The 27,050-nt window shown below is 39.2% G+C and overlaps 2 protein-coding genes across 2 annotated transcripts in view; one reads left to right on the forward strand and one right to left on the reverse strand.

Moving 5' to 3' along the window:
• Positions 1–27,050, forward strand: part of TRHR (thyrotropin releasing hormone receptor) — a 302,193-nt gene that overhangs the window by 30,477 nt on the left and 244,666 nt on the right. The gene's annotated exons all lie outside the window — the stretch shown is intronic.
• Positions 1,697–10,947, reverse strand: TMEM74 (transmembrane protein 74). Its single transcript, XM_049700423.1, has 2 exons — positions 10,266–10,947; positions 1,697–8,219 (listed from the first exon to the last, which is right to left on the reverse strand). Exon 2 carries the CDS (start codon positions 7,822–7,824, stop codon positions 6,907–6,909), a length of 918 nt encoding a protein of 305 aa, XP_049556380.1. The 5' UTR covers positions 7,825–8,219; positions 10,266–10,947; the 3' UTR covers positions 1,697–6,906.

Consider the following 27,050-nt stretch of genomic DNA (forward strand, 5'->3'; position numbering starts at 1 on the left):
ACAGTTAATTTTCCTAATTTGGCAGAGTGTGGGCAATTCAAATAGAATTCAAAGGTAGATTTAATATAAGCACACAAACACTCAGGTCTAGATAAATAGCAGTGAAGAACAGCCTTTTGCCAGAGTGCTCACGGAATAGAATCATTTAAGTTTTAACATTATGAATGTAAAAATATATATTTTTTCAACCAAATAAAAGGATTTTGTTGGACTTTTCTGTGGCAAAACTGTTCTATTCAAAAAGATAACTGAGTTTTCTGCCATGTAGCATGCTGATAATTGGAACTATGGCTATTCAAGGTATGGAAGACTATGGTACAAGATATTAGCACACAGTTGGCTTCACAATTAAGCAAAAGACAGTCTTCCAGATTATTTTCTGTCTCATGAAGGGAAATATAATTTTCTTTCTTGGACATATCTACGATGGTAGAAATAAAAGACCTGCAAATTAATGGTTTCCACATAGTTGATGATGCTGGTGAAGGACGAGAGAGGAGAGAAAAGGAAGAGGAGGATAAGAAGAGGAAAAGAGAAGAAGAAGGAGGAAAGGAAAAGAAGAAAGAAGAGGAAGAGATTATTTTGGATCCTGGTGATGACCCAATACAGTAATTTGTCAGCAGTACTTAATCAACATGATCATGGTTCCCAAGTACTTCCAAAAACCCAAGTTCTGCTGTTACAAAGCAGCCCGCTAAAGATAATGTGTATCTAATGATAGAACACCAAACAGGATTTCTCTCTCAGCCTTTGTCTCACTTATCTTAAGTTTCATCAGAGTCCTGCAAAGTAAACAGTATTATTCCTGTTTTACAGATGAAAAAACCATGGCTCAGATGTGTGCCATTTCAGGGCACATGTTAGAAATGTATTTCCTGGCATGAGTCGGACTATGTAACTAGTCCTGGCTAACAAGTTGTGAGGCGGGACAATGCCTGTTGAGACCTTTCAGATTCTTTTTCCCTCTAGCTGGACAACCAGTAACATTTGAAAAGGTAGTTGCATCATATTGGGTCCCTGAGAGCCTCCCTGCTGACCTGTCAGGGTCAGGTAGCAAGAGACTATGGAGTTGTAGCAGCATCGTGTAGCTCATCCTGAATGACCAGAGGTAGTTAACTTAAAAAAGGTCTTCTAGCAAAAAATACATATGAAAAAAGTCTAGATTTTCTTTCTTTATAATAGATAAGAATCTTGATCCAATTTTTGTTTTAAATGAGTGGAGCAATATATGGGGCTTCACTTCAAATTGCCGCTTTAGGATTCTCAACCTTGACAGCAGTTATACAAAATAAGGATAAAGTTCCACTTAATTATATAAATTCTTATCCATCTCTCAAATGAAAATAGAGATCAAAATTAGATTTAAAAATGATTAAGAACAGGGGCACAAGCTAATCCAGTTATTTGTTTCTCACCTAAAAGCTTTCTAGATTTTTTAGGTAAGTGTTTTTAAAATATCTATTCCTGTATTTTTTGAAGAATTTAGAGAAACCCAAATAGCTTTCATTATTTCATATAAAGTAAAAACAAAAGGCATAGTTTACATTGTCCAATTATATGGTAGCAAGAAGAATGTTATGCTTGAATCAGGGGTAAATATTACTTCTAATTTTTTTCGATAGATAATTTGAAATATAATTTTAAAAGATCAAATCATTAAAGATTCAGATTTACATGAAAGTTAACAAACACAATAAAACATCTTAATAAATAGTTTTATTTTAAAATGATATGACACACTTGCTATTAACATATATGGCATCAAATGCCCTAATAAAAAGCCAAGAACCTTAATAACTGCCCTTTTAGAATATCAAAAACAAATAATCAACATCAAATTATTTTTCTTGTTTGGCAAGAACAGTAAAATTTAAAGCACGATGAGAACCATAAAACTAAAACTCTCAATACACTATATAGAATAACCTATCTTTGCTTTCTTGTATGACATTTGTTTGGAGCCTGGCTAGGAAGCATGAAGATGGTAGTGCGAAAACAAGGCTGGCTCTTCCTGAAACACAGGAGAATTAATAAAGCAGAGGAAAACACTGTCTGCTACTCATATTTCCCTGAAATAAAATAATAATCATGGTAAAATGATTTCTAAATATGCCACACTTTTATGAGCCTAAAATTGGGAGGTTAAAAATGTAAATTAAGCATCTGCAGGAAGCTGAATAACCAAAACAATCCATATAATTATGGCATCTCATTCTGAGGTTGATGGCAAATTCTTCATTCACGACCTGTGAAAGACTTCTCTTGTCCTTAAAGTCAACATTAAGGCATGCCAAGTTTCCTATAAGAAAATTATTCTAATGATAGCTTTAAATGTTACAGTTCTATAATTATATTCTCCTAGTAGATACATAGACTTGAGTGTACATAAACTTGCACACTAGCAAACAGAAATGATAGGTGCACTCTTAAAAGTAACCCATGGATTTTTGAACTCAGTTTTTTATGTTTAAAATAACATCTTACTTTTTACAGTGCTAGTGCACAAGTCAGGCCAATTACTTCCCAAGGCTTATGCCCATATGAAAGTTGGAAGGAAAGAATATTATAGAATACTATGAACCATAAAATGATATGGCTGAAAATCAGCTGAAAGCCGATATGTCAATTCTCTTTACAAATCATTTTATACTGAGAAAAGCCAGTGAGATTTCATTGTAATTCTTTTTATTGTAGTCATTCTTTATGCCCAATTCTGGGAAAGGGTAAACCCCATTACAGAGAACTATAAGGATCTGTCTTATTCCTTTGTCACAGTGGAATATAGTTGGTGGTATTAAATCTTGCTGAACAGGTGAACCATTGGTGAAGGTTGTGAATCTCTTTTGTCAGACCACATTTTTGTGGTAGCAGTTATTGCTGCAACGGAATCTGGCCTTCAGATTGGAAAACCTTCTCCTAATATATACATAGAACATTTGTTGTTTAACTTTATATGAATAATACAGGTTTTGCATGTGCCTGTCATTGCACGTGTGAAAGATGAAGCCTAAAATGTTCAAATCTTCTTGCCCAGAATTTTTGCCTCTCACAAAGAAGTAACAAAAAGTAGAGCCACTTGGATTCACACCTTTAATTCCTGATATTCAACTGACATAATTCTCACTCACTCATTTATCCTTATGCCCAGCAGCAAAGGGAAGGCACAAAGGAATTTGGTAGGGCAGTCTCTTTGTCTAAATTTGCACCTCGAAGGACATGTGCCAGTACTGGTCCAGTTGGGTCCCTAAAACAATTAAGTATGAGAGGGATGGACTCATATTTTAAGCAGACAGTAAAGCATGTGAGACTGATAGCAAGGCAAGTAGCTAGGTAGTATAGCATCAAGGGGCATGGCAATTTTGTGGGTAAAAACACCCACAGCCACCAAGGATTTCATGGTTCCAAGCAGTCCTGTAATCCTCTAAACTACAAACCAGCTATGAAATGGGGAGCCTGGAGGAAAGACATTCTTCTTATGAGGGAGCCAGTACATCATATGAGATGGTCTGCTTTAGGAGCTCCAGATGGCTAAAAAGGACACACAACATTACAAAGAAATCACGGCAGCTCTGCCACAAACAGTTTAAGGTGAACTAAAAAGGAACAGTTTTTATTAAAGTCATTAAGACAATTAAACTGTTCGTTAGCAGCCTGTAGATCCCGGTAGTAATAGAGAAAGGCAGCTTTCTTTGTGGTACTCACCGCTTTGGGTCTCAACGCTGAACAATGAGCTGTCTTCTTTTAAGATTAGGAAGGTGACTCTAAGTTTAGTTTTCTAAAACCTGGTAAAAAGTTAAAGACCTAAACTATGGACCTCTGCAAAAAGAGTTCTGCTTCTCCAGGTCTAGCAATAAAAGCTCTCATAGATAACAACCAGCACCATGTTAAAGAGATAGGCGTAAAGTCACAAATCTCCAGGAAGACTCCAAGACCAGCACCATAGCTATGGTCTGTTCAGTGACTATAACAGTATCACCTGATGTTGCCAAAGTACTTCTAAATAAATATATTTAGAGCCCCAGACCCTCTTTATCAGATTGGAAAAAACAGTGTCTAAAGTTCAGGGTTTTTTGTTACCTGTGTTACCATCACTTTAAATTCAGTTAATCTTTTTCTTGAATTTAGGCACTGACAGGATGAACTACAGCTACACAGCTGAATACCTGGGGAAATCATAACTGATTAAGGCAGTTGTCTAAATCCTGTCAACACAGCACTAGAGGAGACACCCAGATGATGTTCTGAATTGGTTCCTTTTGGAGTAATGGTCTGCCCACATAAAAGGAGAAGTTAAAAGAGATATGCCCTATATATCTGCCCTATATACGAGCAGATTTAAATAATGTTGACATAAGTAAGCATATACTTACTATATTTCAATTTTAAAAGTTTAAGGAAGAAAAGGAAGAAATATATTCTAAGTCTTTTTTTCCCTGAATATTTTTTCCTAATTGGGATATATACATATATTTATATGAATATATATGTAGGAATATATATCCTTTAGATCACATCAGAACTATATGTAGTTTGGTAGCACTACAACATTCATTAATTGCTTCCAAATGAAGAGCTTTGACTTTTTCTCCTTTAGCATCAGTTTTACAGAACTGAAAAAACGTCCTAACACCTGATTCTCAAATTTGTCTTACTTCAGAAGCTGAAAAATCAGGCTTCTCATTAATTGTTTGTCTGCAATTTGACTAATTAATCCTGTTTCATCAATAAATAAAAACAAAACTCAGCTGATGCCATTTAGCATCTCTGAATAAACATGTATTTTTTAAAAGTATATTTTAAAAAAACACACAGCTCAGACCTACTCACGAAGCCAAGGAGATTATTCCCTTATTGCCTCAACGTCACGCAAAGTAGATCCTCAAGCAGGCTAGAATCTGAAAATTTATATATAAACCTCAGAATATGAAATTTATACTGCTGTTAAGCCGGCCTCAACACATGAGAGTCACGGTAAAACAAAAGTTTCTTCAAAAAGCAGTAGAAAACAGAAATCATGTCTATATTATACCAACTATTTCCAAATCAGCAATAGTCTGTTACATAGGATAAGGTAATCCAGCTACATCCAGCTTCCTCTGATGTCCATATAATTTACCATTTTAACCTAATAATTCTTTCACACACCTGTCCTCACTATTTTTATTATCCTCTGATCTTCTCTTTTTGCATTTCGCTTTAACCCTTACTAACACATAGTGTACCTAACTCATCAAATCAATCTGACACCCACAAGAGCTCACTCACATAAATATCCTGACTCACACACTCTGCCAGCCAAAGTCACCCACATATTCCACAGTCTTCAATAACAACAAAAACTTCAGACATTAGAATTAGGCTTTAGAATCTACAAAGAAATCACTTTCTCACCTCCCCTTTCCTGCCCTCCCACCCCAATTCCCAGCTCCAGTCCTCTTTAAGAATGGCCCCACTGATCCTGGTAACACAGTAATGGAAACTAAAACAACTCTTGAAGTGGGAAGTTGGAAACACCTCAGAGAAGAATTCTAAAATGCAAGATATTTCTGAGGCTGCATTCCCCATCCCCTTCTTGAACTATAACCGTACCAAGACACTGAGTTAGCATGGATGCTAGGTGTGTGTTTTACAAAGTATTTACTGTTTTGCTCATGGTGCTTCTAATCAAGCAAGTTTGAATTCATGAGGCAAGATCTCACAGGTACTCAGGGCCTGGATATTAGGTGCTCAGAATGATGCCTAGACCATTGTTAGGGGCAGGTGGATTCTGGTGAGGAGTGCAGTTCCCACTGAGTCAGTGTGTTTAGTCTGTCTCTCTCTCTTCTCATTTTAATATTTTTGGCTGTGAGCTTAAGGACTGCTGGATCCTGGCGCAATGACTTGTTGCTTGGCCTGAGTAAATGACACCAGTTTCTAGGCATGGTCCCCAAGAGTCTAGCTGCACTTGTATTGGAGGTTTTCTCCAAACAACAACAAAATGTCACCTGGGAGTGTGCCTGAGCCAATCATGAGTCAACCTGCCTAGATGCTTAGATATCTGGAAATAGGATAAAAACATCTTATTCTTGCCTCTCTGGTGTGAGAACCAGGAAAGACTTCAAGAGTGCGCATAACCAGTATGATAGCTAAATCACAAACAGAAAATGAAATTTATATCAGCAATTAATTTTACTTCATCTAGAAAATGGGCATGTGACACTGCCTAATATCTGACACTACCATTCTGGGTTAAATTCAGATTGTTTGATTTATATAATTTTATTTTACTAGAAAGTTTATTCTTATGACTTAGTTACCACTTCTGTGTACTGGAATAGTTTTGAATATAACATATGTGTTTTTGCATTTTTAAATAATCAGTATCCTCAAGCTTTGAAATATTCAAAGTCAAAACCCCATATTTTAGTGTTTAGCCAAATTACAGGAAGAATAAATTTAGCAAGAAAATGGATAAGCACCTTTGAGAATTAAATGTAAGCCTTATTATGTGATTAGCGCTTACATTCTTTTTCACAAAATAGGTTGCTAATTGATCCTACACCTCCTAGTGTCCAAAGAATAATATCCCATATCATGTAAAAGAAATCGTTTGCACACTGGATTGTTAGAAGTATTTTGCTATAGAAGTAGAAGCTGATGGCCATTACAGATTAATTACTCTCAGCTCTTGAGGACTGGTGAAGCTGGTTGTGGTTTCTTCATGCATCTTACATGGCTTTTCTTCTACATAAAAGTACATAGAGAACAAAAACACTCACTGGCTGTTTGTTTGGGAAATAGACTTTCCTCGCCAGGCAAATAAACTGCACTGTTACTTTTAAGAAATGTGTTGTGTTTTGTTTTGCTTTGCTTTGTTCTGTTCATATAAAATGCCAAGGCAGACTCTCAAGAAGTTCACAACCAGAATTAACTCTGTACAGCGAGAGCATCTTCCTCTACCAAGGACAGCTCCAGGGTGTTTTCATTAGTGCTGGTTTTCATCCTGAAGTTGAAGGAACCGTAGAGTTTCGCAGACTCTTTGGAAGAGGCAAACCTGTCACGCCGATATAGCTCCCCCTTCCACATGGACATCATTAGCAAACAGGAAAGAACGACCCCCCCAAGCGTGAGAAGGCAGAGGCCGGCAATCACACAGCGGTCTAGGTGAGCCCCCAGCCTCGCGCTCTCCTTCTCCAGACGTTCCATCTCCCGGGCCGGCACAGTGTTGGGATCCACAGTCACATCCCGTGGGACAACGTAAGAGATGATCACCAGCAAGATGCCAGTGACCAAGAACAAGATGGCGCTTATGAAACCATAGTCTACTGACTTCCCTGAAGAGGTGGCTTCCGAGCTTGCATCATCTTCATCTTCGGATATCAGCGATATGGCAGCCTCGGGGGACCACTCATTTGGATTTCCCCAGCCAAGGTCTCCCAGGTGCTTACTCCCTTTTGCTGAAGGGGAGCGCCGGTTCCTTTGCTCCAGGTTGATATTCTCATCCACATAGGTAAAAGAAGTTTCTAATTCCTGGCTACAGCAGTCACAGACTTTCTGTTCTGCTGTTATTTGGTTGTTCCCTGAGTTGAGAAGCCCTGGTGGCAAGAAGTCTAGCTGAATAGCACTGTCTTGCAGTGAGGGGGAAGGGGATGCTGGAGAAGGGCTAAGTTTAGACCCTTCCCTCTCTGGTGCTCTTGGTGTCGACGTACAATGTCTCTGGCAGCAGAGAGCAGCTTTAGTGGCTGCTGCATCTGCCTGGTCCCTGGGAAGCCCTCCTGAACTCCAGTCCACAGCATCACACAGGGCTGCCTGGCTGCTCTTCTTAGCAAGATAGTGGAGCTCCATTGGAGCTAGTCAGACATCCCCCAGCAGCTTCCAGAAAGTCTGCCAATAGCAACACAGTTAGATAAGAACCCAACAGGAGCTAAGGCCGTACCACCAGCAGTATTGCTCCTGAGGCCCTCATCTCCTTTGTAGCCACAGGTCTTGACACTTCAGCCCCAATTCCTCCTAAAAGAGGTAAGAGAAAGGAGAGGCTACCTAGTGGTGGGAAAGTGTGAGAAGGGCAAATCCTCTGTCTTATCACAGGGATTAACACTGAGAAATTTAGGCCAGGGTAGAAAAGGAACATGGAGGAAGTGGCAGTGTCTCTGAAGAAAGCATTGCCGTCACCAAGCCAAATTTATCCAAGGACTCACACATTTCGGTGACAGGATCCCTCAAACGAGAAGGCAGGTTTCCTGCATAGAGATACAAATGAGAAAAGCAGGGACCTTTTTTAGCAGAGCTGCTGATTTTCTGAAGAATCTAGGGAAGCACAGACTTCTCAACAATTCAGTTAAATTATAAGTGTTTAGACTCTCTGTAGTTCAGAACAGATTCTAAGACAGATTAGTGTTAGAGCGTCACCATGGGTGAACCAATCAGTATGTCACTCTCAGTTGGGCTCTGTTGGAGCTGGGGCTCAGCATTTTGACTGGGTAGCTCTGAAATGGGTGAAAGATGGCTAGCTCGATCAGCCACCCCTCCTAACCTTACACTTTGTATATCCAGAGACCCTAGTCACACAGCCTTGTTCACAGTGCTTCCATTCTCAGCTTACTGCCAGATGGTGGTAGCATGTTCTGGACCCAAAAGTATGTGGACGACACACCTCATTGTGTGATCTCTGCAAAACACAATGGGCTAGCCCACTCCTACACACACACACACACACACACACACACACACACACACACAGCTGCCTGCTCCAGGTATAGGTCTGCTACTCCCACTCACTGGGTCTGAGTGGGTATGAGTTCCTCTACCTCGGCATGGTTTGCTAACAAATGTGTACAGGAAATCAACTGTCTAGAAGTTTTCACAAATCCAATCCAGAAGTAAACTGACAATAAAAGACAAATCATCAACCCACAGAGTCACAGTTTTGTTGAGGCAAATAGGTGGAAAGCTATTTCCAAAGTTACCTCTGGAACTCTGTATCCATCACATGCCCTCAGCCCCACCACAGCAAGGCACATTTATGGGATAGAAGTTTGTGTTGAGCAGAAAACCAGTTGCCCATCTTTCTCTGCCTCTGCCATCTTTCTGAGGAATAAAAATGTACTTTCCACTATCACCAAGTACAGAGGTTTCAAGCAAGGGCCCTTTTTATTTTGCTTCCAAGTTCAGGGTAATAACTGATTTAACTCATGTCTTGGAGGCTTATTATGCTTCAAAATCCACATCCCAGCAGCTGGTAAACCCACACAGAAACGCAGGTAGGCCAACCTAAAGTCCACCTGGCAACTCACTTAAAATATGGGAGAGGAAATTTACATGTTTTCTGTTCTACATTAGAGTTTGTTTAAAACACACACACACACACACACTTTCCTATTATCGGCGTTTCTCTGGGGCTAAAACAGATAAAAACCAAACCCAAAACAAAAGCAAACAAAAAAAATCAGGTGCAGGAAAAACACAACTGAACCAGAGCTTTCCTTTAGTAGGTGGACAGACCCCCACTGCAGGATCCCTCAGTGAAGGAAGCGATGATAACGGGTTTGACCAATTACTGAAATGAGAAATCATCTCGCAGTTCCCTCAAACATTAGGCGCTGTGATTAACCCTTGGCACAAATAACCCATCAAATTGGATTACTTTAGATAAAAATCGGCAGAGTCCCTTATGGGACTTCCAATTTATAACAAAGAGGGAGAGAAATCTCCACTTAATTCCCTTCTCCTGCTGCTTTTTCTCTTAAAAGGGAGACTGCTTGTTCCATCGGAACAAGCCGCACAGATTTCCTTTGCAGCTCCGTTATCCGGGGCTTCCATTCTCAGGGGAGAATGGATAATCCCAGGGGACCAGCTAAAGGCTCTTTCCTTCAGTCTACTCCCTCTCGTCTCTGGTTTAAGAGCGCGGTTAATAAAACTGCACCGCAAAACGAAGGGTCAGCACTCTCCCTCGTCCGTCTGCCAGCAATTAAGGACATTAATATTTGCATTGGAACTAACTGACACAGGCGAGGCTGGTCTGGGGGAGGCGACCTCGGGATCCGTCCTGAGCGCGCTGTGCGGGAAGGGCGCGCCGCGAGCTCCGGGCAGCGGTGTCCTTCGCGGAATCAGTCAATCCATTCCGGGTGAACTCCGCGTCCGCCGAGGTACCCAGTGTTGGGCTGCGTTCGCCAAATACCCTAAGGCAAGTCAGGCACCTTGGGCAAGGACTGGGGACGCTCGGCCAGGCTCTCGGGGTCTCTCCCTCGCCCCAGCGCCTCCTCCCCGTCCCTCTCTCCGCCACTCACCTCCTGCCTTGGCCACCCAGCGAGGCTCGAGCACCGCGCGCTTGTCCCTGCGCGGCTCCTCGGGAAAGTACCCCGCTCACAAGCCGCAGCACTTGTAGCCTCTGCGCGCCGCCGGGCTCCGTGGGGTGGGCAGCGCCTGCTGTGCCGGTTGGGCGGGCCGGGGCGGGGCTCGGCTCTCCCTCTTGCTGAGCATCCCGGGAGATGTAGTGCGGTTCGGCCTCCCTGCCTCCCTCCTGTCTCTCTTCTGTCCTACCTTCTCGCTTTTGCCCTTCCTGAAGAGGAGTTCCCGCTATACCTCCGTGCTCCGGCCTGGCACGTTAGAAGAAATCGCTGGCTCTTAAACTCAGGCTTAGGTCCCCTAGCCTCAGGTGTGGCCACAGGATTATGAGGGAAGGAGTGTATATTTAGTTACAACTATGTGCCAGGCAATATGCATATTTCGTTTTGTTTAAAAGTCAGAACAAATCCTCCACGTAGATTTTATTAATCCTCATTTTACAGATAAGGAAAGAGGCTCAGAGGTATTAAGTGCCTCATCCAGGGTTACAAAGACAATTAATGATTACTAATAAATTGTATCCAAGAATCTGCTTCCAAAGTCATTGCCTTGGTCACAAAATCAGGAGAAATGTGAACATTGAGGGTAAGGGATTGTCCTGTTCTCCTCTGCATCCCCTGTGCCTAGCAGAGTGTTTGAATAATAATGACCCAAAATAACAATAATTAACATACGTAGCACTTACTATTGCCAGGCTCTCTTCTAATCACGTTGGATACGTTAACTCATTTAATGGTCACAGTTAATTTTTTTTTTTTTTTGCGGTACGCAGGCCTCTCACTGTTGTGGCCTCTCCCGTTGCGGAGCACAGGCTCCGGACGCGCAGGCTCAGCGGCCATGGCTCACGGGCCCAGCCGCTCCGCGGCATGTGGGATCTTCCCGGACCTGGGCACGAACCCGTGTCCCCTGCATCGGCAGGCGGACTCTCAACCACTGCGCCACCAGGGAAGCCCCATAGTTAATTTTTAAAGTCCTGTAAAAATCCACTTTTGTAAAGATGGGGTTTTACAAAAGAGGAAACTGAATAACAAAGAAGCTGAGTAATTTGCCCTAAGTCATACAGCTAGTACTCGGTAGAGGTGGCATGAACCCCCAAAGGTCCTAAGCATTATGCAAATTGAAAGAATGGAAAAAGGACCAGAAGGCAAGAAAAGAAAGGGTTAGGAATAAAGGAAATCTGGGGGTTGAAGCTACTGAGATGTGATTCCTAGGACAGGACAGAGTAACTTCTTTGGGTCACCAACCTCTTTCTAACCACAGCCAACACTGCGACAGCCAACAGCCAAACAGAATGTGCGGTTTGTGAATCGTCTCCAAGTTTTCAGCATCTCCTTTGGGGTGATTCTAGGGTTATTGATTGTTTTTATCAAAGGGGAGCAAGAGAAGGGTTATAATATAACGTCTTCCTGCTTGTGAGTAGCTCACATAAATTCTGTGGTTGCTTGCTTTCAAATAATAGATCAATCTCCTATAATGATGATTTTGTTGGTTTTCCTTTATATTGATAGAATTCATAGTCTCATAGTTCCAGGGACTTCGTAATATAACACTTTTAAATCTTTTCTCACTATGACTCTCTTTTAGCCAGTTAAGCCCATCTGTTGCTAAACATGACATATCTATTATGGCTTTTTCTCCTTCGCTCATTAATTACACTGTTTTCCAGTGAGAATATCCTTTCCTCATTCCCCTATTCCCTCCACGCTTCAAGGATTAGCTCATCAAGCCACATTTGCCGGGGTGCATTCTGTTCCTAGTGCTATATATTTAAAAGGGAGCCCAAAGACACCATGCACTGTCCAGAAGAGAGCAATTAAGAAGCTGAAGAAACTTAAACTCATGTTGGACAAGGAGATGCTAAAGGAACTTGGGATATTTAGCCAGAGGAGGAGACTCAAAGGAAACAAAAACTAAATTATTTGAAGTTTATGAATAGAAGAGGAATTCTATACTGTGGTTAAAAAAGGGAAAAGCAGAACCAATGACAATAATAGTATTTATTTGTCCTAATGTGTTATCTTTAATTCTTAGACCAACTCTATAAGGGAGCCAGTATTATTATACCCATTTTACAATGTAGAAGTTGAGTATTGAAAATGTCTTTTTCCCAAGGTATTAGAAGTAATAAGTAACTGGTAGAGCCAAGATTCCAACTCATGTCTATCTTCACCACTACACTATACTGAGCAATGCTTCACAATCATTTTCACAGCAGAACATAAATAAGAAGTGATCATATGTATTGCACTGGGATAAACACAGGAGGTTTCTCATGGCCATCATCCTGGTGCTATGGGTACTTCAGGCCCTGCAAGCCAGCTAGGGGGCCCAAGGGAAGAGATAAACCGGCACATCTGTAGTATACTGGGGCACCTGAGGATGATGGATACAGGGGCTGGGAAGCTCTGGATAACACTATCAGACTTAATAAGGAAGCTAATTTGAGGCTGAGCATAAGGAAGAACATTCTCTTTAAGGACTTGAAGCAGGATGTCTCATGAAAGTAAATTCTGTTATTACTGGAGAGGATAAAAAAAAAAAAGAACCATTGATTAGTGATGTGGCAGAAGGGATTCATCTAGTTGGGTTAGAGGACCTCTATGGTTTTCTGCTGAAATGATTCTAAGTTACATCTCCTTCATGAAGCCCTTTTCCTCCAAGCCAGCTCCCAAAGCTTCTACCTCCTATGAACTATACTAGGACTTGTCAGCACTGACATTTTTTAATATTTATCAGCCACTACCTTGTGACATTTCTAGAATGTCTAGGTAACTACTGCATATCGTTTAACTTCTCACTTAGGTGCCTAAACCTCTAATAGCAATTGTAAGCTCCTTAAGGTCAGTATCCACATATTAAATGTCTTATTATCTCCTACAGAAGTAAAATATTTCTACTGAGTAGAGTGAAGGAAAATGCCAAGACTGAACTGAGACTGGAGATGATTATCTATTCACATTATTCTCTCTCATTTCCTATTTCTGAATATAGTACACTTGACTGTCTACATATTCTTGAGCATTAAAATAAAATCAACTCTGTGCCAACACGGTACAAAATCTCCTTCAAAATTCTGCAGAAAAAAAATAAATGTGAACTTAATAAGCTTCTGGAAAGAAAAGCTTTGCGAAAAATACCATTTGCTAGAATAATTTCACCTCTCTCTCCTATAAGTTCATGTCTAAAATTCCCTCAAAATCTCACCCAGGAACCTTTTTCAAGAGACTTCCTTGTTCATAACCCCCAAATTCTTATTGCTCTTCTAATTGGCATTCTAGTGGCATAATACACTTCCTTTTATACTATCATGTTACATCTATAGAAGTATTTCATATATATTTTATACTGCTTTCTTTATACCGCTGTCTCTCTTCCCAGATAAAATTTAAGCTCTTTGAGGACCAATATATTCTTTCTATAACTTTGAAGATACACTTGGGCATAAAACAGCAAAAATACATAGCCAACAATGGTTCTTCACTGTATGCTTACAAAATGATTGACACCAATAAAAAAATGATACTAAAGTCTAAGTAATGATTTTGATCTTACATAATTTTTAATATGGTTCATATTTTCCTGTTTACTTATACTCCATGAGGTATGAGAGGCACAATCATGATTACACCAACTGGAAAAATAGACTCTGAGAAGTAAATTTACCATGTGAACCAAAGGTAGTGCAGGGACTTTGGAATTCCCTGGTGGTCCAGTGGTTAGGACTCCACGCTTTCAATGTCTAGGGCCCAGTTTCGATCCCTGGTCAGGGAACTAAGATCTCACAAGCCTCGCCGAGTGGCCAGAAAGGTAGTGCAGGGACTTTTAACAAATAGTCTCTTGTAATGATGACTGAGGATACTTTCCAGTTTTCTCTCTTCAGCAATAATAAAAAGGACTGATTATAAATAAATATCCTTAGTGGATTTAGAGTTAATAGGAGAGGCTAGGTTGTAGGGTGGTAAGAAAGACATTGGCTGGATAGAGGCTCAGTGACTTCATGGGAATAGTACAAGGAATATGATTTACTTTATGTCCAAGCTGACACTTCTAAATGGTGGAAGAAAAGGATAAAAATGACCAACTTTTATAGTAATGAAGATCTCATTTATTAACAAAATTCTAGGAACAACAAAAAAGTCACATTAAGTTTTAAAGTCTTCTTTAAATAAAAATGCTATAGCGGCCAGGATAGCAAGTTATTTAAATAAATAAAGTGGACAGATACAGACACTAGGGAGGAGGGAAGACTGTAGCCAAATTGAGAGCAAGTGCTTTTCCTAAGGGGTCAGTGTCCCCTAACTGCTTTACCAGATGTTTGTCTTGAGTGAATTCATACATCAATAAAAGTCAGATATCCCAATTTTTATTTAAAAATTCAAAATCTTTAAAATTTAAATGAAAAAAATTTTACAACACAAATAGTCTCTTGTAATGATGACTGAGGATACTTTCCAGTTTTCTCTCTTCAGCAATAATAAAAAGGATTGATTATAAATAAATATCCTTAGTGGATTTAGAGTTAATAGGAGAGGCTAGGTTGTAGGGTGGTAAGAAAGACATTGGCTGAATAGAGGCTCAGTGACTTCATGGGAATAGTACAAGGAATATGATTTACTTTATGTCCAAGCTGACACTTCTAAATGGTGGAAGAAAAGGATAAAAATGACCAACTTTTATAGTAATGAAGATCTCATTTACTAACAAAATTCTAGGAACAACAAAAAAGTCACATTAAGTTTTAAAGTCTTCTTTAAATAAAAATGCTATAGCGGCCAGGATAGCAAGTTATTTAAATAAATAAAGTGGACAGATACAGACACTAGGGAGGAGGGAAGACTGTAGCCAAATTGAGAGCAAGTGCTTTTCCTAAAGGGTCAGTGTCCACTAACTGCTTTACCAGATGTTTGTCTTGAGTGAATTCATACATCAATAAAAGTCAGATATCCCAATTTTTATTTAAAAATTCAAAATGTTTAAAATTTAAATGAAAAAAAAATTTTAATTTGTATGGATCAAAGAAAACATAACTATAGGAAACATTTGTTTCTGGTAACAGCAGACAAAGTGATTTAGACCCACCCATTGCTGAGGATAATTAAAAAATCTGGACAGAGGACCTTCAAGATAATGGAGGAGTAAGATGTGGAGATCACCTTCCTCCCCACAAATACATCAGAAATACATCTACACATGGAACAACTCGTACAGAACACCTACTGAAGGCTGGCAGAAGACCACAGACTTCCCAAAAGGCAAGAAACTCCCCACATACCTTGGTAGGGAAAAAAAAAAAGAAAAAACAGAGACAAAACAATGGGGATGGGACCTGCACTTCTGGGAGGGAGCTGTGAAGGAGGAAAGGTTTCCACACACTAGGAAGCCCCTTCACTGGTGGAGACGGGAGGGTGGGTTGGGGGGAAGCTTCAGAGCCATGGAGGAGAGTGCAGCAACAGGGGTGCAGAGGGCAAAGGGGAGGGATTCCTGCACAGAGGATCAGTGCCGACCAGCACTCACCAGCCCGAGAGGCTTGTCTACTCACCCAACGGGGTGGGCAGGGCTGGGAGCTGAGGCTCGGGCTTTGGAGGTCAGATCCCAGGGAGAAGACTGGGGTTGGCTGCGTTAAAACAGCCTGAAGGGGGCTAGTGCACCACAGCTAGCCAGAAGGGAGTCCTGGAAAAACTCTGGCCCTGCCTAAGGGGCAAGAGACCATTGTTTCGGGGTGCGCAAGGAGAGGAGATTCAGAGCACCTCCTAGATGAGCTCCAGAGACGGGCGTGAACTACAGCTATCAACCTGGACACGAGAGACGGGCATGAGATGCTAAGGCCGCTGCTGCAGCCACCAAGAAGCCTGTGTGCAAGAACAGGTCACTATCCACACCTCCCCTCCCAGGAGCCTGTCCAGCCCGCCACTGCCAGGGTCCCGTGATCCAAGGACAACTTTCCCAGAGAACACACAGTGCGCCTCAGGCTGTTGCAACCTCTGCTGCCGCAGGCTCGTCCCGCATTCCGTACCCCTCCCTCCCCGCAGCCTGAGTGAGCCAGAGCCCCCTAATCAGCTGCTACTTTAACCCCATCCTGTCTGGGCAGGAACAGACACCCTCAAGCGACCTACATGCAGAAGCGGGGCCAAATCCACAGCTGAACCCCAGGAGCTGTGCGAACAAAGAAGAGAAAGGGAAATCTCTCCCAGCAGCCTCAGGAGCAGCGGATTAAATCTCCATATTCAATTTGATGTACCTTGCATCTGAGGAATACCTGAATAGACAACAAATCATCCCAGAATTGAGGCAGTGGACTTTGGGAGCAACTGTAGACTTGGGGTTTCCTTTCTGCATCTAATTTGTTTCTGTTTTTATGTTTATCTTGGTTTAGTATTTAGAGCTTATTATCATTGGTAGATTTATTGATTTTGCTCTCTTCTTTATATATATATATATATATTGCATTTGCCCTTTTTGTAAGTGTATATGTATATGCTTCTTTTGTGTGATTTTATCTATATGGCTTTGCTCTTACCATTTATCCTAGGGTTCTGTCTGTCCATTTTTTTTGTTCTTTTTTAGTATAGTTTTTAGTGCTTGTTATCACTGCTGGATTTGTTTGTTGGTCTAGTTGCTCTCTTCTTTCCTTCTTTTCTAAATTTTTTTATTTTTTAATATATTTTTTTATTTTAATAACTTTATTTTATTTTATTTTTCTTTCTTTTTTTCCCCTCCCTTTTCTTCTGAGCCATGTGGCTGACAGGGTCTTGGTGCTCCGGCCACGTGTCAGGCCTGAGCCTCTTAGGCAGGAGAGCCGAGTTCAGGACATTGGACCACCAGACACCTCCCGGCCCCGTGTAACATCAAATGGCGAAAGCTCTCCCAGAGACCTCCATCTCAATGCTAAGACCCACATCCACTCAACCACCAGCAAGCTACAGTGCTGGACACCGCATACCAAACAACTAGCAAGACAGGAACACAACCCCACCCATTAGCAGAGAGACTGCCTAAAATCATAATAAGTTCACAGACACCCCAAAACATGCAACTGGACACAGTCCTGCCCATCAGAACGACAAGATCCAGCCTCCTCCACCAGAACACAGGCTCCAGTCCCCTCCACCAGGAAGCCTACACAACCCACTGAACAAACCTAACCCACTGGGGGCAGATGCCAAAAGCAACAGGAACTATGAACCTGCAGCCTGCAAAAAGGAGACCCCAAACACAGTAAGATAAGCAAAATGAGAAGACAGAGAAATACACAGCAGATGAAGGAGCAAGGTAAAAACCCCCAAGACCAAACAAATGAATAGGAAGTAGGCAGTCTACCTGAAAAAGAATTCAGAGTAATGATAGTAAAGGTGATCCAAAATCTTGGATATAGAATGCAGAAAATACAAGAAACATTTAACAAGGACCTAGAAGAACTAAAGAGCAAACAAATAATGATGAACAACACAATAAATGAAATTAAAAATTCTCTAGAAGGAATCAATAGCAGAATAACTGAGGCAGAAGAATGGATAAGTGACCTGGAAGATAAAATAGTGGAAATAACTACCACAGAGCAGAATAAGGAAAAAAGAATGAAAAGAATTGAGGACAGTCTCAGAGACGTCTGGGACAACATTAAACGCACCAACCTTTGAATTATAGGGGTCCCAGAAGAAGAAGAGAAAAAGAAAGGGACTGAGAAAATATTTGAAGAGATTATAGTTGAAAACTTCCCTTATATGGAAAAGGAAATAGTCAATCAAGTCCAGGAAGTGCAGAGTCCCATAGAGGATAAATCCAAGGAGAAACATGCCAAAACACATATTAATCAAACTATCAAAATTTAAATACAAACGAAAAGTATTAAAAGCAGAAGGGAAAAGCAATAAATAACATACAAGGGGATCCCCATAAGGTTAGTGGCTGATTCATCAGCAGAAATTCTACAAGCCAGAAGGGTGTGGCAGGACATATTTAAAGTGATGAAAGGGAAAAACCTACAACCAAGATTACTCTACCCAGCAAGGATCTCATTCAGACTTGATAGAAAAACTTAAAACTTTACAGACAAGCAAAAGCTAAGAGAACTCAGCACCACCAAACCAGCTTTACAACAAATGCTAAAGGAACTTCTCTAGGCAGGAAACACAAGAGAAGGAAAAGACCTACAACAACAAAACCAAAACAATTAAGAAAATGGTAATAGGAACATACATATCGATAATTACCTTAAATGTAAATGGATTAAATGCACCAACCAAAAGACATAGACTGGCTAAATGGATACAAGACCTGTAGATATGCTGTCTACATGAGATCCACTTCAGATCTATGGACATATACAGACTGAAAGTGAGGGGATGGAAAAAGGTATTTCACGCAAATGGAAATGAAAAGAAAGCTGGAGTAGCAATTCTCATATCAGACAAAATAGACTTTAAAGACTATTACAAGAGACACAGTAGGACACTAATAATGATCAAGGGATCAATCCAAGAAGAAGATATAAAAATTGTAAATATTGATGCACCCAACATGGGAGCACCTCAATACATTAGGCAAAAGCCAACAGCCATAAAAGGGGAAATTGACAGTAACACAATAATAGTAAGAGATTTTAACGCCCCACTTTCACCAATGGACAGATCATCCAAAATGAAAATAAATAAGGAAACACAGGCTTTAAATGATACATTAAACAAGATGGACTTAATTGATATTTATAGGACATTCCATCCAAAAACAAGAGAATACACTTTCCTCTCAAGCGCTCATGGAACATTCTCCAGGATAGATCATATCTTGGGTCACAAATCAAGCCTTGGTAAATTTAAGAAAATTGAAATTGTATCAAGTGTCTTTTCCAACCACAATGCGATGAGACTAGATATCAGTTACAAGAAAAAATCTGTAAAAAATATAAACATATGGAGGCTAAAAAATACACTACTAAATAACCTAGAGATCACTGAAGAAATCAAAGAGGAAATAAAAAAATACCTAGAAACAAATGACAATGAAAACACGATGACCCAAAACCTATGGGATGCAGCAAAAGAAGTTCTAAGAGGGAAGTTTATACCAACATAATCCTACCTCAAGAAACAAGAAACATCTCAAATAAACATCCTAACCTTACACTTAAGGCAATTAGAGAAGAACAAAAAACCCCCAAAGTTAGCAGAAGGAAAAAATTATAAAGCTCAGATCAGAAATAAATGAAAAAGAAATGAAGGAAATGATGACAAAGATCAAGAAAACTAAAAGCTGGTTCTTTGAGAAGATAAACAAAATTGATAAACCATTAGCCAGACTCATCAAGAAAAAAAGGGAGAAGACTCAAATCAATAGAATTAGAAATGAAAAAGGAGAAGAAACAACTGAAACTGCAGAAATACAAAGGATCATGAGTGATTACTACAGCAACCATATGCCAAAAAAATGGACATCCTGGAAGAAATGGACAAATTCTTAGAAAAGCACAACCGTCCAAGACTGAATCAGGAAGAAATAAGAAATATAAACTGATGAATCACAAGCACTGAAATTGAAACTGTGATTAAAAATTTTTCAACAAACAAAAGCCCAGGACCAGATGGCTTCACAGGCAAATTCTACCAAACATTTGGACAAGAGCTAACACCTAATCTTCTCAAACTCTTCCAAAATATAGCAGAGGGAGGAACACTCCCAAACTCATTCTACAAGGCCACTATCACCCTGATACCAAAACCAGACAAAGATATCAAAAAATAAGAAAACTACAGGCCAATATCACTGACGAACATAGATGCAAAAATCCTCAACAAAATACTAGCAAACAGAATCCAACAGCACATTAAAAGGATCATACACTATGATCAAGTGGGGTTTATCCCAGGAATGCAAAGATTCTTCAATATACACAAATCAGTCAATGTGATAGACCATATTAACAAATTGAACAAAGCTACCATATGATCATCTCAATAGATGCAGAAAAACTTTTGACAAAGTTCAACACCCATTTGTGATAAAAACCCTCCAGAAGGTGGGCACAGAGGGAACTTACCTCAATATAATGGAGGCCATACATGACAAACCCACAGCCAACATCATTCTCAGTGGTGAAAAACTGAAACCATTTCCACTAAGATCAGGAACAAGACAAGGGTGCCCACTCTCACCACTATTATTCAACATAGTTTTGGAAGTTTTAGCCATGGCAGTCAGAGAAGAAAAAGAAATAAAAGGAATCCAAATTGGAAAAGAAGAAGTAAAAATGTCACTGTTTGCAGATGACATGATACCATACATAGAGAATCCTATAGATGCTGCCAGAAAGCTACTAAAGCTAATCAATGACATTGGTAAAGTAGCAGGTTACAAAATTAATGCACAGACATCTCTTGCATTACTATACACTAATGATGAAAAATCTGAAAGAGAAATTAAGGAAACATTACCATTTACCATTGCAACAGAAAGAATAAAATGCCTAGGAATAAATCTACCTATGGAGACAAAAGACCTGTATGCAGAAAACTATAAGACACTGATGAAAGAAATTAAAGATGATACAAACAGATGGAGAGATATACCATGTTCTTGGATTGGAAGAATCAACATTGTGAAAATAACTATACTACCCAAAGCAATCTACAGATTCAATGCAATCCCTATCAAACTACCACTGACATTTTTCACAGAAGCTGAACAAAAAATTTCACAATCTGTATGGAAACATAAAAGACCCCAAATAGCCAAAGCAATCTTGAGAAAGAAAAACGGAGCTGGAGGAATCAGGCTCCTGGACCTCAGACTATACTACAAAGCTACAGTAATTAAGACAGTATGGTACTGGTACAAAAACAGAACTATAGATCAATGGAACAGTATAGAATGTCCAGAGATAAACCCATGCACATATGGTCACCTTATCTTTGACAAAGGAGGCAAGAATATACAATGGAGAAAAGACAGCTTCCTCAATAAGTGGTGCTGGGAAAAGTGGACAACTACACATAAAAGAATGAAATTAGAACACTTCCTAACACCATACACAAAAATAAACTCAAAATGGATTAAAGACCTAAATGTAAGGCCACACACTATAAAACTCTTAGAGGAAAACATAGGAAGAACACTCTTCGACATAAATCACAGCAAGATCCTTTTTGACCCACCTCCTAGAGAAATGGAAATAAAAACAAAAATAAACAAATGTGACCTAATGAAGCTTAAAAGCTTTTGCACATCAAAGGAAAGCATAAACAAGATGAAAAGACAACCCTCAGAATGGGAGAAAATATTTGCAAATGAAGCACCTGACAAAGGATTAATCTCCAAAATATAAAAGCAGCTCATGCAGCTCAATATCAAAAAATCGAGCAACCCAATCCAAAAATGGACAGAATATCTAAACAGATATTTCTCCAAAGAAGATACACAGATTGCCAAGAAACACATGAAAGAATGCTCAACATCACTAATCATTAGAGAAATGCAAATCAAAGCTACAATGAGGTATCACCTCATACCAGTCGGAATGACCATCATCAAAAAATCTACAAACAATAAATGCTGGAGAGGGTGTGGAGAAAAGGGTACCCCTTACACTGTTGGTGGGAATGTAAAATGATGCAGCCACTATGGAGAGCAGTATGCAGATTCCTTAAAAGACAAAAAATAGAGGTACCACATGACCCAGCAATCCCACTACTGGGCATATACTCTGAGAAAACCATAATTCAAAAAGAGTCATGTACCACAATGTTCATTGAAGCTCTATTTACAATAGCCAGGACATGGAAGCGACCTAAGTGTCCATTGACAGATGAATGGATAGAGAAGATGTGGCACATATATACAATGGAATATTACTCAGCCATAAAATGAAATGAAATTGAGAAATTGAGTATCATACAGAGTAAAGTAAGTCAGAAATAAAGAATAGATACCATACGCTAACACATATATATGGAATCTAAAAAAAAAAAAATTGTTCTGAAGAACCTAGGGGCAGGATAGGAATAAAGACGCACATGTAGAGAACGGACTTGAGGACACGGGGAAGGGTAAGGGTAAGCTGGGACAAGGGGAAGGGTAAGCTGAGAGAGTGGCATAGACATATATACATTACCAAACGTAAAATAGCTAGTAGGAAGCAGATGCATAGCACAGGGAGATCAGCTCAGTACTTTGTGTTCACCTAGAGGGGTGGGATAGAGAGGGTGGGAGGGAGACGCAAGAGGGAGGAGATATTGGGATATATGTACACGTATATCTGATTCACTTTTTTATACAGCAGAAACTAACATACCATTGTAAAGCAGTTATACTCCAGTAAAGATGCTAAATAAATAAATAATAAAGTAAAAGGGGGAACCAAAAAAAAAGAAATCTGGACAAAATGTACAAAAATCACTTGCTTGAAGACACGTAAATTTAACAAGGTAGAGAAAAGTTACTGGGCTACAATCCAGAAAAGGAGAGAGAGTCCGTGAGGCAAGGAGCTTGGAGTTTCCTTTTACTTGGGGATGTTAGATGATTCAAGAGGAAATAATTGAGAGTCCAAGAAGCTAAGGAGAGTGGAGACTGGGGTTCTGAGCCCACCAAGGGAAGGAATTATAGTGAATCTGCTCCACTCCTTAAACTTTGGGTTAAAAATCCTAAAAGGTTGCATCCTAGCAGTGTGAAGCTGTTAGATGGGACCTCACAGGGAGTGCACCTCACTTTGTTAAGATGTCAATCCCTAAAATTTAACCATGGTAATTTCAGAGTGCTAGAACACCAGGTACTTGGCATAAGAAGCAATCTTTGAAAAAGGAAAAAAAGATACTGCATCATCTCAAACCAGTTTTACAAACAATTTTGCAAATACATTAACTCAGAATAAAAAATAACAATAAAAAAGCCAATTTCTAAAGGTCACATACTGTATAATTCTCTCTCTCATATATATATATATAATGTATATAACATTATATATAGCATATATATAATGTTATATATCTATAACATTTTCATAATGACAAAGTTATAGAGATGGAGAACACATTAGTGGTTTCCAAGGGTTAAGGATTGTGGGTGGTATAGGAGTGGCTGTGATCATAACTATAAGGGATAGCATGAGGGAGATCTTTGTGGTGATGGAGTAGTTCTGTATCTTGATTGGGGTGGTGGCTACACAAATCTACGCATGTGGTAAACTAGCAGTTTTCTGGATTGATATTATATATAGTTACACAAAATGTAACCATTGAGGGAAACCGAATGAAGGGTACACACGATCTTTCTGTAATATCATTGCAACGTTCCAAGAATCTATAATTATTTTAAAAGTAAAAGTAAAACAAAGAAAAAACCCAAGCACATCAGAAGATTATATCACATGTATGAAAACAAACAGAAACATAAAACAATAGAAAATGACCAATGGGAGACTTCAGATATTAAATAATTTTATTTCATTTTTTAAAAAATATTTATTTATTTATTTGGCTGCGTCGGATCTTAGTTGCAGCATGTGGGATCTTCATTGTGGCACGTGGGCTTCTCTCTAGCTGTGGCGTGTGGGCTCTAGAGTGCGCGGGCTCAGTAGTTTTGGCACATGGGCTTAGTTGTCCCGTGCCCTGTGGGATCTTAGTTCCCGACCAGGGATGGAACCCACATCTCCTGCATTGGAAGGCAGATTCTTAACCACTGGACCACCAGGGAAGTCCCTAGAGAATTTTAAATAACTATATTTACTGTGCTCAATGAAATAAGACAAAATTTAGAATTTTGTCAGAGAACTGGGAATAAAAAATGAAAATTGCCAGAATCAAAATTAAGAACTCAGTGGACAGATTAAGAGATTAGACATAGTGAAGAGAGAATTAGTAAACTGGAGGTAGATCAGAATAAAACATCTCAAAGAAAGCGCAAAGAGACAAAAGGATGAAAAAGACAAAAGTGAGGATAAAGAGATATAGAGGATAAACAGTCAAGTTTCAATCAGAGATTCTTGTGTCCAAAGAGTGAAGTTTTTCTCTCTTCTTTTGGGAGGGGAGGAAAAGGCAGCTTTTTCTGGCTTCTGTGTATAAGCAGACAAAATCAATTTTTTCTCTGTTTCTCATCTCTGATAAAGACTTTGAAGTTTGTATGCATAAGACATTTGACTTGGCTTTCCTCGTGTTGTCCCAGGGGTAAAAGTGGAGTGTTGGGAACCACATGGTCATTATTTGCTTTTTAAGTGAATAATGGTAAGGTCTCTGATCCAAATACCATGAGTACATTCTGGATAAAAATTAATAATTATGAATATTTTAAAACCCAACAGTAAGAATGAAGAAAAGAAGCTAGCCACTAAAAAATACTAATGTGTAACTGTGCAAGTCCATTTATATTGTTAGCTAAAGAGGCAAAACTATATCAGAGTACTTTGGGATATTGGTGAAACAATGAGAAAAGCAGGAATGTTGTTGCCATAAATTTCAAGATAGAGGCTACATATGCAAGGGAGGGAGGGAATAGTGATTTGCAGAAAGCAAAAGGAGAGGCTTTGGGACACTGGCACGTTGACCTAGATATGCTTATATAAGCATTCTCTTTGAGTTAGGTATCGGAGTTGACTCTTAATTTCATGCACCGTACTGTATGTAGTAGTTCATTATAAAAGATCAATATGCTTTTGGAGAGGATTCAGGTTTCAAGCACCTGATCTGAATCTCTGCTTTAAGAGTTTGTATCATAGTGTAAGGATTTTGTTCTCTCATCTTAAGAAGAACTAAAAGACAGTTTTCTCTAGCTTGACTTCATCCAACATACTGTTATGCATGGAGAGTGGGAGAGTATAAAATCATTCAGTACTCCTGATATCATACCACCATGGTCTCCTGTTATTTATTCAAGAAATATCTCAACTGACTTCAACTCTTTCCCTGTCCTTTATCACATCTCTTTTTCGAGATATGTTCCAGTTTATGGGTCTATCACTGCACTGAAATTTCTTATTAAAGTCATTAATAATATTCAATAATTCAGCCACTCACTCAACAAGTATTAATTAAATGTCAAAAGATTCTATGCTAAGTTTCAGATGTACAGCAGTGAACTGAATGGATACATCCTAACTTTCAGGGAGTTTACAATCTGATGGGGGGTGTGCCAGTTTAACAGGCAAGTGTAATGCCATTTCATCAGTGCTGTGATAAAGGAATAAATGGTACAGCGGGAACATAAAGGAAGAGTACTTAATTCAGAATTGACAGGTCAAAGTAGATTTCTAGATGATATAATATCCAGACAGAAGTTAGTCCTTAGAAGAATGAGGTAGCATATGGATGGCAATTCAGAAGTGGAATTACTGGAATTGAAAAAAGTTCAGTAAGTATACAGTATGAAATGTGAGGGGAAGAATGTCAGTAATGATACTGGAAGTTTCAGTAGAGGACAGATTATCTTTGGACTTGTAATAAAGGCTAAGGTGTGTGGATTTAATTCTAAAAAAAAAAATGTCAATGGTGGTTTTTAAGCAGGAGAATAAGATCACACTTGAATTTTTAAAAGACCATGCTGGGGAGTAGATTGAAGAGCTAGCTTAGTGTAATTAAAGAGCTTATAAAAACCATCTTCAAGCAAGAGCTAATGACAGTGAAATTTAGATATAAAGATATAGATAAGTTACAGGATAAAAATGTATATCATGCAAACATTAATCAGAAGGAAGCTGAAGTGGCTGTATTAAAGTGGGCTTTAGGATGTTGAATATTACCAGGTATGGAGGGAAATAATAATGATAAAGGGTCAATTCATGAAGAAGATACACCAATCCAAACTATGAATGTACTCCCTGCATCTCTGTGGGGCCACATTTCTGGTTCTGGGGAATGGAATGTGTGTGGAAATGATGTGAGTTAATTTCCAGGATAAGGTAGTTAAGGGTCTGATGTGGCTGCCCATTTACTCTTCCTGCCGTGTGCTATCTGAATGATGCTAAAATGACCCTGAAGCCACAATATGAAAGCAGCCTGGGCTGCTGAATCACAGCTTAGAAGAGAGTTACCTGATCCATATCAGACTCAGATGCGAGCGTAAAACAAACTTCTATTGTGGCCGTGAGGTTTTGAACTTGTTTGACACAAGTTAGCCTTCTTTCCTTAACTGCAGCCCCTCCTGAGCCAAAAAGGAGCTCAGAAGGGGGACAGAAGGGATCTGGTTATCTGCCACTAGATAGTGGTTTAAGCAATTATTATATTTTGCTTTCCTTTTACATTAAAGAGAGTAAAGGTTTTATTTTAGACTTTTTCATATCATAATTATTATTACTGCTAATCTTTTGAGTGATATTATTAATACTTAAACTAAGTTATCTTTCTACTTGAATCTTCCTCATTTTTTCTCACATTCTCCTTTTCTATAAAATATTTGAAAGGCATAATAACACTGTAAAGCTATATTTCATACTTATGAATGTACGTCAGAGGAATAATAAAAATTGAATTCCTATAAATGCATAAACATATGCCTCTAAAATAGTATTTTCCTAAATATATGTACCTCCATATATATATACACACATATAAATTAGTGTCATGGGGTATAACTAAATATTCCTGAAGAATATTCCACTCTTTAAAAATTCATCAGGTTTCATTATTATAATACTTCTGAGACTCTTTAATTTGTTAAGGCATGATTTGAGACTCTAAGGGTAAGACCTGTTTTTAAAGTTTTCCCAAACTTATAGGATTATGAATCTTTAATTTTCCACAAAGCATCTT

This window comes from Orcinus orca, chromosome 17, assembly GCF_937001465.1.
Source record: "Orcinus orca chromosome 17, mOrcOrc1.1, whole genome shotgun sequence".
Classification (NCBI taxonomy): Eukaryota; Metazoa; Chordata; class Mammalia; order Artiodactyla; family Delphinidae; genus Orcinus; species Orcinus orca.

Excerpts from the sequence above, each read along its gene's own strand:
- TMEM74 (XM_049700423.1), bottom strand. The coding sequence starts at position 7,824 with ATGGAGCTCCACTATCTTGCTAAGAAGAGCAGCCAGGCAGCCCTGTGT.